The sequence below is a fragment of the Pithys albifrons genome, chromosome 7 (assembly GCF_047495875.1).
Source record: "Pithys albifrons albifrons isolate INPA30051 chromosome 7, PitAlb_v1, whole genome shotgun sequence".
Classification (NCBI taxonomy): domain Eukaryota; kingdom Metazoa; phylum Chordata; class Aves; order Passeriformes; family Thamnophilidae; genus Pithys; species Pithys albifrons.
The window spans coordinates 57184852-57198165 of record NC_092464.1 but is presented as its reverse complement, the minus strand read 5'-3'; the positions used below and the strand labels follow the sequence as shown (position 1 = coordinate 57198165).

At 51.7% G+C, this 13314-nt stretch overlaps 1 protein-coding gene across 1 annotated transcript; it reads left to right on the top strand.

The window, feature by feature from the left end:
- Positions 1-8731: 8731 nt before the first annotated feature.
- On the top strand, positions 8732-9709 carry LOC139674665 (olfactory receptor 14J1-like). Its single transcript, XM_071561272.1, has one exon. It carries the CDS (start codon positions 8732-8734, stop codon positions 9707-9709), a length of 978 nt encoding a protein of 325 aa, XP_071417373.1.
- Positions 9710-13314: the final 3605 nt, after the last annotated feature.

Genomic DNA, 13314 nt, shown 5'->3' with positions numbered 1-13314 from the left:
CCCAGGGTTTTCTCAGCATTGCAGGTGCCTGCACAGAGCCTTTGTCTCCCTGCAATCAGGGCCTCCAAGGATCTGCTCTAAGGAGTCCCTGGGGAGGCTTTGTCAGTGCCTGCCCTCAGTGGGACCCATTGATGCTTCAAGGGACTTGGAGTTTGGCTTCTGACTTCTTGAGCCACTTTTTCAGTCTTCTCGCACTTCCTGAGAATTGTGGACTCATCTCCAAATACACAGTGGGGCTCATTAAAACACAGAAGAAAAAAATATTTCTCTTCCTTTATTTGTCTACAACTCTTAAAGACCTGTAGTAATTGGAGTTTGGTAGTTTATATAAGAAGGAAAATTTCAAAGTGAACCTCAAAAAGCCCATATATTTTTGAAGGAAAGGGGATGATTTACACAGAGACTTGGGATGGAAGAGGGTCAGAAAGCAAAGGGTTTGCATACAAAAAGGGGAAAAAGGGATTAATAGCACTTAATCATTGACCAATGTAACACTTACCAAGGGATTACTAAGAATTTGCTGCAATCTCAACAGTGACTCAATTATAGATTCACAATAACAACATTCACATCACAGTCAATTCACACACACAAACACAGGCAGAGATGTGTGAACACAACAATATCTGTGTGTGTAAAGGTGCCCACCCAAAATTCTCCTTGTTGTCAGTGAAACACTCCCAGGGACCTGGGATGTGGACCTGGGGACATTGGTGGACTTGGCAGTGCTGGGTTATGGTTGGACTGGGTGACCTTGGAGGGCTTTTCCAACCTCAGTGATTCTATGATGCAATGACTCATCACCTCTATGATTCTGATAAATCCTCTCCTGCAATAAACACACATCCTGAAAATTCACATTCTGACATGGCAGAAATTGTATTGACATTTCATTGAAAGTATTGAATCATTTCAATTGATAGAAAGAGGTTACTGAAAAATCAAGATATTGAAGGACACTGTTTGGGTTTCAGGCTGAGCTGCACTGACTGACCATCAGTACCCAGTGCTGCTGGAGGTTCAGGTGTATTTGAGGTCCTTCCCTGGCACTGGCAGCTGTCACACAGGACCTGCAGGACATCAGGAGCCCTTTGGAGCTGCAGATGGAGCCTGGGCAGAGGGTCCCAGGGAAACTACATAAGAGTATCAGGAATTTGTATTCCTGTAAGACAAGGAGAAGAACTAAAAAGAATATTAAAAGCTTATCATTTTCTTCCCTCTGGAAGGGAAAGTTCCCAGTGCCCCAGTTAAACCCTTCTTGCCCATCACTGCCCCTGCCCCACCTCACACAAGGAGCTCTGTGAGGTTTCTCAGGTGGAGCTCTCTCACCTGACACAGGGGAGCAGTGACCAGTGTCAGTGACACCCCTGGGGTTTGGATGATCAGCTTTGCACTTATCTCACACATCTGTTACAGTGGCTTCCTGTAAGACTCCCTAAATCATCAAATCACTTTTCCTTTCCATCCCCTCCAGGGTACAGGATGTGTGACTCTGGTTTAGAAGAAATAGGTGGGAATGTTCTCACCTGGACCTCACAGGAGGCATCAAGATCACAGGGCCTTGTCCTGCTGAGGGAACCTGCTTGACATCTCCTGGGAAAGCAGCATAGAGGGCTCTGGGCACTGCAGGAGACTCCTGGAATGCATGGGGGGAATCTTCCCGACCCAGGAAATAGGAGGCCTTTCCAGCCGGGATGTGTTACTGGATCTTTGGTCAGCAAGGCAAGTGGTGACCAGTGGTGTCCTGGGCTGCCTCCAAAGCAGCCTGGGCAGCAGGGGAGGGGGATTCTGCCCTCTCAGGTGAGACCCCACCTGCAGTGCTGCCTCCAGCTCTGGGGTCCCAGCACAGCAAGGACATGGAGCTGTTGGAGCGAGTCCAGAGGAGGCACCAAGATGATCAGAGGGATGAAGCAGCTGTGCCATGAGGGAAGGCTGAGAGAGCTGGGATTGTTTGGCTGGGAGAAGGGAACCTTTGGGGTGGCCTAACTGTGGCCTTTCAGTACCTTGAAGAACAAAAAGGAAGATGGAGAGAGACTATTTACCAGGGCCTGGAGTGACAGGAAAAGGGGGAATGACTGAATCAGAAGGTTTAGATGAGGTATTAGGAAGAAATCTTTCCCTCTGAGGGTGCTAGCACAGGTTTCCCAGAGAAGCTGTGGATGCCCCATCACTGCAGTGTTCAAGGCCAGGCTGGGCAGAGCTCTTGGGCAACCCAGTCTAGTGCAAGGTGCCCCTGTTCATGTCACAGAGGTTGGATCTAGATGATATTTGAAGGTCCCTGAAACTCAGGACACTCTATGATTCTGAGTTACTTCAGGCAACTGTGAAAGAGCCCAACATCTTGACCCAACTGGGGAAAAGGTAATTTTCAAAAAGTGGAAATTAAAGTCAGTAATGCAAACACCCATCAGGTCCAGCCCCATAGAAAATGACATTTCTTATGCTGTGGGTGCAGAAGGCAGTAGGTGTTGGGTTGTGCCTCAGAACACTCAAGCAGATCTGATCAATGCAGCCACGAGTCAAGGAAAACACTGAGCAGAGTGAGGGGCAGTGAGTGGGGGCCTGACATGCAGAAGGAGCAGATTGCTGGGGAAGGAACTGCCTTTCCTGTGCCAGGACCAGGGCACATCCCACTGCAGGAAAAGCCCCAGGCCAGCCCCAGCACATCGAAGGCCACGGGCACAACTGCAGAGTGACTTGGTTGCACCTCTGCCAGTGAGAGCCTGAAACCCCAAATGCATCTTGGCAGCAGCAGGTCCTGCCAGTCCATGGCCAGGAGCCCTCCCTTGCCAGCCCAGCCTGGTGGGCAGCACTGCAGAGCTGCTGGTTAAGGGTGTTCTTTCTTGCTGGGCTCTGCAAAGCCACTTCTGCTACAGGAGCCTCATGGGGAAGCAATTGGGCCCCAGCAACTTGGAGACAAGATATTAATCAAAACCTGCTCATGCTGTTGCCAAACCCCTCTGAAATGATTGGGGTAATAAAACCCCCTAACACTGCATGTTTGGTGTTATAAAGGAAGGCATCACTTTATTCCCAGTGCTCTGTGTGTGTCCAAGAGAAATCCTTTCACACAGACACCAATGCATCACTTTTTCACCTACTTATAAATTTTTAGCAAACAAATCAATGTTCATTGGTTCTAAATGACATAATTTTATTGAACTAATTTTGAATTAATATTGAATTAATTTTTATCTTCTATTGGTTATGGACTTCTCCCTCTCTATGCTAATTAGTCCATATTTTTAGTCTTTTTCTCCTCGTTGGGACTTTCCATTACATCTACTAAGTCCTTGTTAGCCATCTTCTTTATCTACTGGTTTCTGCAAGTCCTTGTGGTCCATAAATTCTGCATTCCAGATGTCCAACATCAACAGTACATCTTTCTATCCCAGGCTTTGTTCATCAAAGCATATCAAGGTTCACTTAACAAAACTTAGAGAATTAGTACTTTTCCCAAGCTGTGTTCTCTCAGTGGTAGGTTAAATTCTGCTGAGTGCTGGCTGAAAGAGATTTAAGGCCCAACACACAACTTGTCTTTAATTCAAGCAGTTCATTAAAAGGCTAATTAAAACTATTATGGTATTAGAAAAGTTATATCATTTCCTACAATCGAAGCAGAGACCTGAGGGTGGCAGAGGAAAGAGGAGACTCAGGCCAAGGAGATATGGCTGGAATGTGATGGTTGTGAGGTCACTTCCACTGCAGCAGCCTGGGTGGCCCTCAGGAGACATTCTGGCCAGGGAGCATTGTGAGGTCATCCAGCACATCAGGGAACCCACACAACAGAAATTCCATCTGGGAGAGGAGAAGGAGTGGGGCAGGTGGGAGAGCCCCCCAGGTTCTGATTCTGGGGGCAGCTCTGTCACACAACCCCACCAACCCTGGCAGGCAGGAAGGCAGCCTGGGCTTGTGGCCACCCTGCTCTGCACTGGCCCTGAAACAGGGGAAAAATCTTTTCCTCATACCCAGGTTTAACATTCCCTGTTTCTCCCAACACCCCTTGTCTTTCATCCTCTTCACATGCCAGCTCCAGCCAAACCTTCCCTCCCTCAAAAAACAAAGTCCCTATATATAATATTTATTTTTCAGATTCTCCTTGCTGTCACCTCCTGGCAGTGGCTTCATGGCTCCTGTCACAGCCAGCCCTGTCTTTGCACTGACCCAGCTCTGCTGCCCCACAGATGCTGCATCAGGAAGGGAAGGTCCATGGGGGAGGGAAATGCACAGGGACTCATCCTGGAAGTGACCTCGGGAGGTTTCTGGGCCAAACCAAAGCACAGTGAGTGGAGAAAGGGACACAAGGATGGGCTGTTTGTGTGCTCTGCCATGTCAGGAGAAGATGTGGAGTTGCAGAGACACCCAGACAATGTGGATCCCTCAAGAGATGATCTCAGACAGCGGCTCCCAGGCCTCTGCCAGTCACTGGTTACTCTGGTTTGATGGTTACTGGTGGTTACACCCACCCACACCCACCAGTGTTCTGTGCACACACACCAGTCTCACCAGAGTCTGGGCCCCCAAAGAACACAAGATCTGATGATTTGTGGCTTCCACTCCAGTGGCAGACACTTGGATCTCCCTCCATACCCAGAGCACAGAGATCTCTTATCCCAGAAAGTTCCTGGCAATGGAGGGATTAGGAAAATGGAACAGCCAGTGGAGTCAGTTGCAGGGCATGGCCAGGGAAAGGCACTGACCAGTCACCTCTTTAAACATGTTCAGCTTCTTTCATCCATTTTTTTCTCTGTTTTCTCATGCCTGTTCCTCCACAAGTCACTTTGGTCATTTCCTGGACATCCCATGGCAAGTCATGCACAGTCCCTAAATGCACTTTCTGGCTGCCCATCCTCAGTCTCAGTACCTGAGTGAGAAAACCCCCAACCTCAGCTGCAAGGCCATCCTGGGGGGCTGTCACTGATCACTTGGGGAGCCTTTCATGCAGAGATGTTGGAAATCTCTATTAGTTCCTTTGTAACTTTTGAGTTTTGAAAGGTTCATCCAAAGTCATTGAAATACATATCCCTAAAAGGACTGTTTTTCCATTTTCATAAAGTGTTGGGGATTAGGTCACATTAAAATGCCAACATGGTGCATGTAGGTATTTGCAACCCTGTGGAGAAGGAGTTGGGGATATATGAAAAAAGAATAATAAACAGTTTGGGTTGGAAGAGACCTAAAATAGCCACTAGTCAAAGTGCACTTCAATTACTCAGGGACACCTTCCACAAGTTTAGGTTGTACAAAATTCCAAACCTTGGGAAGCTCCAGGAATAGTTTTTCCACTTACTCTGTAACCTGGCCCAGGTTCCTGCCACCCTCAGCACAAAATATTTCTTCCTGACATCCAATGGAAATCTCCCCTCATTCAGTTCCAGTTCCTGTGCCTTGTTCTGCCAATACAACCTTTGGCAAAAAATGTCACTGTGTCTCTCCTGCACTAAGAGCACAACATTTTCATGGCTAAATACCAGAGATATCGTATGAAGGGGTTTGGAAGCCTCCAAGCCCTGGGCCCAGTGTGGTGGAGACTGAGGAAAGAACCGGAGAAGCATGAGAGGCCTTGAAGGGAAACTGGGGAGGTCCAGACTGCACACAAGGAGAAAGGAATTTCTGCCCAAGGGCAGTGCTGTGGTGCAACACATCCCCCTGAAGGAGTCTGGATCAGCCCAAGGCTTTGTGTGCCAAGGCAGAGCCAGGGAGGAGGGAGAGATGTCAGTGCAGGAAGGGGCCAGCGAGGTGGGGCAGCCGGGGGTTGCCGACAGCCTGCAGGGAAAGGGGCAGGGCATGGACACCGTAGGACAGCCTGGGCTGGAGAGGAGACAGGGATGTGCAGAAGCTGAAAGGCCCCAAGAGAGGCAACTTGTGCAGGCCTTTGGCCATGGCTGCTGTGTGTGCCCCTGATGGCATGAGGAGACAAGTGAGCCTTGCAGCCCTGGGGCCTCATTGCCTCCTTGTCCCTGCTCAGCAGCCTGGGAGGTGCCACCCCATCCTCCTGGCCGTGGTTTTCCACATCCTACACCCTGGTGCCCCAGGAAGAGGCCTGAGGAATGAGGGAGAGACAAGATCTCCCTTCCAAGAGGCTGGGGGTCACAGCTGTGACCTTTAGGTTAATGAAATGTTTTCTTACTTTCCTCAGCAACAGAGTGACCTTTCTTTCCTAGTCCATATTTGTCATCATTGTCTCTTTGTTTTCTAACTGGAATCTGGGGACACTTTCTCAGATATGTCCCTCAGAGGGACCCATTAACAACAAAAGAAACTTTAAAGTTTGATTCTGACTTTGCTTTCTCAAGAGGTTCCTGCAACTTTCCTCAGGGTCTGATGTTCAGGGACTCAGCACCAAACCCCCCAGAGGGCCATTAAATGCCCTGGGCTGTTGCTGTGCTGCTGAGCTGGGCCGGGCTCCTGGCACACAGGAAGCTCCTGGCAAGCGGGCAGCGCTGCAGAGAGACAGCTCTGCCCAGGAGCAGCTCCTGTGCACAGCCCAGCAGGGCTCAGGGCACTGCCTGCACACACCGAGGGCACAGCAGAGAAGGGACAGAGGTGAGAGGCAGCCTGGGCTGGGAGGGAACTCAGCTCTCATTAAAGGAGAAAACTGCACAGAATTGAAAGTAGAATTCTCTGGCTATAGGAAAGTTAGTCTTCCCTTCCTGCAAGGATCTCCTAAAGCTGACACATCCCACAGCTTCCAGGATCTTTCAGAAGGACTCCCACAGTTCCTCTAGCAGAGAGGATGATGCCATAAGGCAGAGCAAGGCAGAACCTCAGGCATTAACGGTAGACAAGGGAAGTGTGAAAGAGGTTGAAGGGATTCTGGGGTGGGAGGACAGGTCAGGGCTCATCAGGAGAGAAACCTTCACTGCCCTTTGCCAGGCTGCAGAGCAGTGCAGGTGAGTTCCGGAGATGTCTCTTAAAGCTGCCAAAAGCCATCACTGACAGGATCTGTCAGGATGGGTCTCCTGGATTTCCTGGTGTGGAGCATCAGAGGCACAGGGTAAGAAGGTTCCCTTCTCCCAGGGATGGCTGTTGGGTGTGAGAGTGGGGGTGCAGCCAGGGGTGCCCAGGGCTGTCCTGCAGGGCAGGGTCCTACAGCCCAGGGCTCTGTGTGCTGGGGCAGGGACTCTGCTGCCTGCCAGGGTCAGCTCAGCCTGGTCAAGGAGCTCCCCATGGCCCTGCAGGGAGAAGGTGTGGGTGGAAGGAGTGACCCCCTCCTGGCAGGGCAGGGATGAGCAGGGCAGGAATGAGCAGGGCAGGGCAGGGTCCTTCAGCTACTATTGCTCTGGGCTTCTCTCACCTTCAGCTGACCTCCTGCCATGTCCAAGGGCACTTCTCAGGAAACACATCCACTCAAAACACCTTCCCCTTCCCAGACACCTCAGCTTGTCTGGGATCTGCTCTGCAGCACTTGCACATGCAGAGCTGCCCCTGGGCAGTGGGGTGGGCATGGGCTGTGTGAGTACTGGAGGGAGCTGAGCTGGGCACAGGGAGGTGGCTGCTGGCAGGAACAGCTCCTCCCAGCACAGACAGGCAGGGAGGGAGAGGGAGCTGCTGCCACAAATATTGGGAAGGGGCATGTGGGCACCTCCCTGCTGGCCCTGTGGCACAGACACCTTCCCCTGACCAACTCCTCCCTGGGCTCCTTTCCCAGCCTAAGCAGAGCCTCTGCCCTCAGGCCCGTGGGGACTCAGGTGTGCATTGCCCTGCAGCAGCCAGAGCCCAGGAAAGGATGTGGCCTGTGCTGCTCTTGTTCTCACAATTGGACTTCTGAGCCCATATGGGTTATTGAGAGCGGTAGGTTTAGTTCCTTTTGAGACACAAACTGTTTGGGTCCTGCTGTGAGGAAGTGTCTGTGGGAGCAAAGTGCCCAAGTCCCCTCCAGGCAACTTGAAGACATTCAGCTGCTTCCCTTGGTGTCCTGCAGGGCTGCAGGGTACCCTCCAGAGGGGCACAGCTCTCCCATAGGGTCTCTGTTCTGTATAAGATCCCATGGAGAGGACACCTCAGGGCTAAATCCATGGAAGTGCTCTGGGCAGCTGTACTTGGGCAGCTGAACTGATCCCTCTGTGTCTCAGTCCGGGAGGAGAAAAATATGGGGCACCCTGAGGAAAGATGAGAAGTCCCTTTGAACCTCAGTTTCTCTGATCACAGTTGTGACTTGTTTCTTTTTTGAGGGGACTCCTCTGTGTGATCCTACTCCAGGCCAAGCTGCCAGCACAGGTCAGCTGAGAACAGGACTGATGACCAGAGCAGCTCTCCTGCCATTGCAGTAAGAGACAAGTCCTTTGCTTCTCAGGACTGACAAGATTTCACTTGGAGCACATTAGAAATTCCAGAGTTTTCAGCCATCCAAACCCACTCCTGGCAAGTTGAACTGAAACCAAATAAAATACACCAATTTTCCTCAGCTCTGTTCCACAGTTGGGCAGGCTGTGACCAGCAATGCTGGGAACACTTTGAAACATCAGATGTGCATTTAATTTGATGTAACCCCAAGTTCTCAGTTGCCTCTTACTGCACAGCAAGAATGAATCCTCAGGAGCCCAGTACAGGATCCCTGCTCTCAATGTCCCCATGAGCCAGAAAAACCCAGAACTCAGGGGAGATGGGTGCAAAAAGGTCTTCCTTAAAAGAGAGACCCTGAATGTCGAATACATTTTGCTAATATGGTCTGGCCTAACTCAGTCCTGCCTTTTCCTCCTCAATAGATAACCGTATCCAGAGGCAGCAAATGTTCAACAGCAGCTCCATCAGCCAGTTCCTCCTCCTGCCATTGGCAGACACGCGGCAGCTGCAGCTCCTGCACTTGTGGCTCTTCCTGGGCATCTCCCTGGCTGCCCTCCTGGGCAACGGCCTCATCATCAGCGCCGTAGCCTGCGACCACCACCTGCACACCCCCATGCACTTCTTCCTGCTCAACCTGTCCCTCACAGACCTGGGCTGCATCTGCACCACTGTCCCCAAAGCCATGCACAACTCCCTCTGGGACACCATGGACATCTCCTATGCAGGATGTGTTGCTCAGGTGTTTTTATTTCTGTTCTTCATCACAACAGAGTATTGTATCCTCACCATCATGTGCTACGACCGCTACGTTGCCATCTGCAAACCCCTGCACTACGGGACCCTCCTGAGCAGCAGAGCTTGTGCCCACATGGCAGCAGCTGCCTGGGCCAGTGGCTTTCTCAATGCTCTGCTGCACACAGCCAATACATTTTCCCTGCCCCTGTGCCAGGGAAATGCCCTGGACCAGTTCTTCTGTGAAATGCCTCAGATCCTCAAGCTCTCTTGCTCACGCTCCTACCTCAGGGAAATTGGGCTCACTGTGGTTACTGCCTGTTTAGTTTTTGGTTGTTTCATTTTCATAGTTTTCTCCTATGTGCAGATCTTCAGGGCTGTGCTGAGGATCCCCTCTGAGCAGGGACGGCACAAAGCCTTTTCCACGTGCCTCCCTCACCTGGCTGTGGTCTCCCTGTTTGTCATCACTGCCGTATTTTCTAACCTCAGGCCTCCCTCCATCTCATCCCCAGTTCTAGATATGGTATTCTCAGTTCTGTACTCAGTGGTTCCTCCAGTATTGAACCCTCTCATCTACAGCCTGAGAAACAACGAAATCAAGGATGCCCTCTGCAAAGTCTTTGAATACAGTCCATTTCAGATTAAGATTTCCAATTACCCCACTGGGGCTCCAATAGAACCTCAAGAATAGTCAGAAATAACTTTTCTTTTTCTGTTTTTCTCTTCTATACCTGTGATAGAATTGAATCATCACAGAACTGTTCTGTCGGGATGGGACCTTAAAGATCAATCTAGTTCCAAGTCCTCCACCACTGGCAGGGGTGGCACTCACTAGATCAGGTTACTCATGTTGGTATTAGTCAGGTTTCTCTGTATTATCTTGGCCTTCTCTCAGCTTACTCTTAACCCAACATCCTCAAGTACAGATGGATCCCTGTGATGATGATCTCATTAAAGGACACAGGAAAAAATTATTTCTCTCAGCTCCCATTTATTCCACCCTCTGGAGCTGTTGGAGCAGCCCCAGCTCTCAGGAGGGTCTCAGCAGCCCAATGTGCAGCTGCCCCGTGGAGGAGCAGCCCTGGTGCCCTTGGGGCTGGCCCTGGTGCCTTGGTGGGCACTTGCTCTCTGTGCCTGTGACTCGTGGCTGCTGCTCCCCTGAATCCCTGGCCAAGGACAGCAGCACATGGTCTTTCCATGGATGGGCTCCCCTCCCTTCCACAGTGTCCTCTTGTGCCCTGGGTGCTGTGGGAGCCCCAAGGTGTCCTGTAACCTGTGACAATCCTGTTGTCCCTGCAGAGCCATCCCAGTGGTTGCAGCAGGAACGGGCCATGTGACCCCAGTGTCAGAGCTGAGCTCTGGGCAGGCACCACCATGGCCAAAGGGTCTCACTGCAGGACAGGACCAGGGGTTGGACACCTCTTCAGAGCTGGGGGCAGGAACACACCCAGGGAGCTCATCCCTTAAAATGGTTTTGGCTCTTGGCTTCTTGATGGATTCAGAGGGACGGGATCAGATACCCACGGGAATCTGTTGGGACCAAGGGCTGGACCAAGAGCTCCATTCTTGGTTGCACATGTTCAAGCAGAGTGTTACAGGTCTTTGATGGATGTGCCTGTTGCTGTCCCACCTGCAGTGGGACTGGTGGCTGATGCCATCCTGGAGAGAACCTATTGTAGCATCTGGGAAAGCTCCAGGGATGCCTGGGGCATCCTAAAATGAATGACCATTGAAAGAGGAGTCATATAGAGGAAAAGGTGAACCTGTGGAGAACACTCCTTGCCCCTCAATGCCAGGAGCTGCTTTGGGGAGCCAGCACGCAAAGGGACACAAGCCTGAGGCATGTTTCAGAGGAACCCATGGGCTGGATGTAGTGCAACCCCACCCTGGCCTGGTGCCATTGGAGACACTCCCTGGTCCTGCCCGGCCTTCTCCTTGGCTCCTGAGCCATCTGGGAACATGGACAGGAGCTCAGCAGCTGTGATCCCCACCCAGCTGTGTCTGCTTCCCACCCTGACCAGCATGGCCAGTGCAGGGTCACCCCATGGCCCCAGGGCACTACAGTCCCCTCCCTCTGCAGAGCAGCTTCACCAGCTCAGGGCCATGCAGGGAGTGGGAACCAGGAGCTGCCACCCAGGCCACTATGGACAGACTCATGTGGGGAAAGGCTCTCTGGAGAGAGGAGATGACTCTGAAGAAATAGAGTGAATTTAGGGGAGAGAAAAGTATCTTGGCAAACAGAGATGAAAGAATTTGATGGGGTAAAAATTGGTTCAGGTAACACTGAGGGTGCTGCAATGCTGACGGTGCAAACATTCCTGATAGGCCTTTACCCAGTGTCTTACCTGACACCACCTAAAGGTGCTGCCCTCACAGGGGAAGGAATCCACTACTCTGATCCCAATCTCAGCTTTACCAGGAAGTCAAAGCTCAAGCTCCCTGTACCCTTAGTTGGACTCTGTTGCTGGCACTAATCCATGGCCCCATCACAAGCATTAAACCTCTCAATTTAATCCTAACACTCCCTTACAAATATACCCCACTTGCTAAGGACAAATCAGACACTCAGCACGACACCAAACCTTCCTAAACTTCTGCCCAAGCCCTACCCCTGAATGTCAAACTCTAAACCATAATACATAAATCCTTACCTCAACAGCACAACCGAGGGCATTTCTTCCCACACTCTAAGCTTGCAACCATTTACTCTCCATGCCCCTTCCTGGGATCAGGGAAAAGACCTTGAGGGCCCAGACCAGGCACAAGTGTTGGAGAGGAATGTGAGGTGACCTGGACCTGATCAGCTCATGGCACACAAGAAGCAGATGGGTGGCAATGCTGTGAGGAGTCAGCTGGGCCTCAGCATCTCCAGGGGGCCATGGCTGGGAAGGGGCTGCCAGGTCACATCTGTCACCTCCCTGACAGGCAGCAGCAGCCTTGGGCACCCAGAGGCAGCTGAGCCACCTGTGCACACACACTGAGAGCTGCCCCAGCTGAGAGTCCCTCTCTGGGGCCCTGAGGATCTCTGGGCTCTGGCAACACAAACCTGCTGGAGTTTTGGAAGGCAAAGAGGCCAGTCCTGCCCTGGGGGCACAATGACCCAGAGATGAGGGCAGGGACCTGAACAGCTCTGGAGTGACCCCGAGGAGAAGGGCCTGGGCTGTGTGAGGGATGTCCTGTGGCACAGGGGCTCAGGATCAAAATTAATAAGGACAACAGGACATGGGGCTGCCTTGGGGGGAGTGTGGCCACCCAGACAAGGGAGGTGTCACCACCTTTCAATGAGCCCTGGGGCAACACATCTGGACTGATGTGTCTGGGTTTGAGGTTCCCATTGTGGAAGAATGAGGAAGAACTGTATAATCCCATGGCTTTGTGTTTCAGGGAACAGCCAGTGATGGGAGCAGAGACATCAGTGAGGGCACAGAAATGATGCTGAGGAAGAACTGGTGAGGGCTCAAGGAAGATCTGGTTGGGCATTGAACAGTCACCCTGGGGCACTGGTCACAGCTCCAAGCCTGACAGAGCTCAAGGAGGGTTTGGTTGATCCTCACATGTTTTCACTCCTATGGATGGTCCTGTGCAGGGCTAAGTGTTGGACTTGATTATCCTTACAGGCCTCTTCCAGCTCAGCATATTCTGTGATTCTTCCAGGATGACAGAGCTTTTCTTGGTAGTGGAAAGAGAAGGAAAGTCACAAAGTGCAGATGGAAGTCTCTGAGTGGAAGGGAGGAAAAAAGAAATGTCACTCAGAGAGGAGCCTTGTGGTGCAAGAGGTCACCAAGAGGGTGTCACTATCATCCCATGGCTTTGTGTTCCAGGGAACAGCCAGAGATGGAGCAGAGACATCAGTGAGGGCACAGAAATGCTGCTGGGAGGGCTGGTGGCAAAGCAGGATGGGTGTGTGCAGCCTGCAAGGCCAGAGGAGCAGCAGGGACAGGGCAGGACAGGCTGCAGGACAGATGGCCAAGGGCTCTGGCAGAGCTGGAAGGCACAAAGACACCCAGGGCTTTGTCCTCTGGGCTCTGGCAGCTGCCTCTGCCACTGAGGCCACCAGAAGGAACTTTCCTTTGAGGTTCTGGACTTTGTTTCTCCCTCAGCCCTCCCTGAGGAGGCTGGGAGGGGTTGCACAGATTTGGACATTTGTTGTTCCTCCCCCTCCCATCCCACTGCCCCACAAACAGCCCTGAGCCACCTGTGAGGGACAGGACCTGCTGTCCCAGGGCCTGGGGCTCAGGCCTTGGCCTTTGTGCTTCCTCCAACCAGCCCAGGGTTTTCTCAGCATTGCAGGTGCCT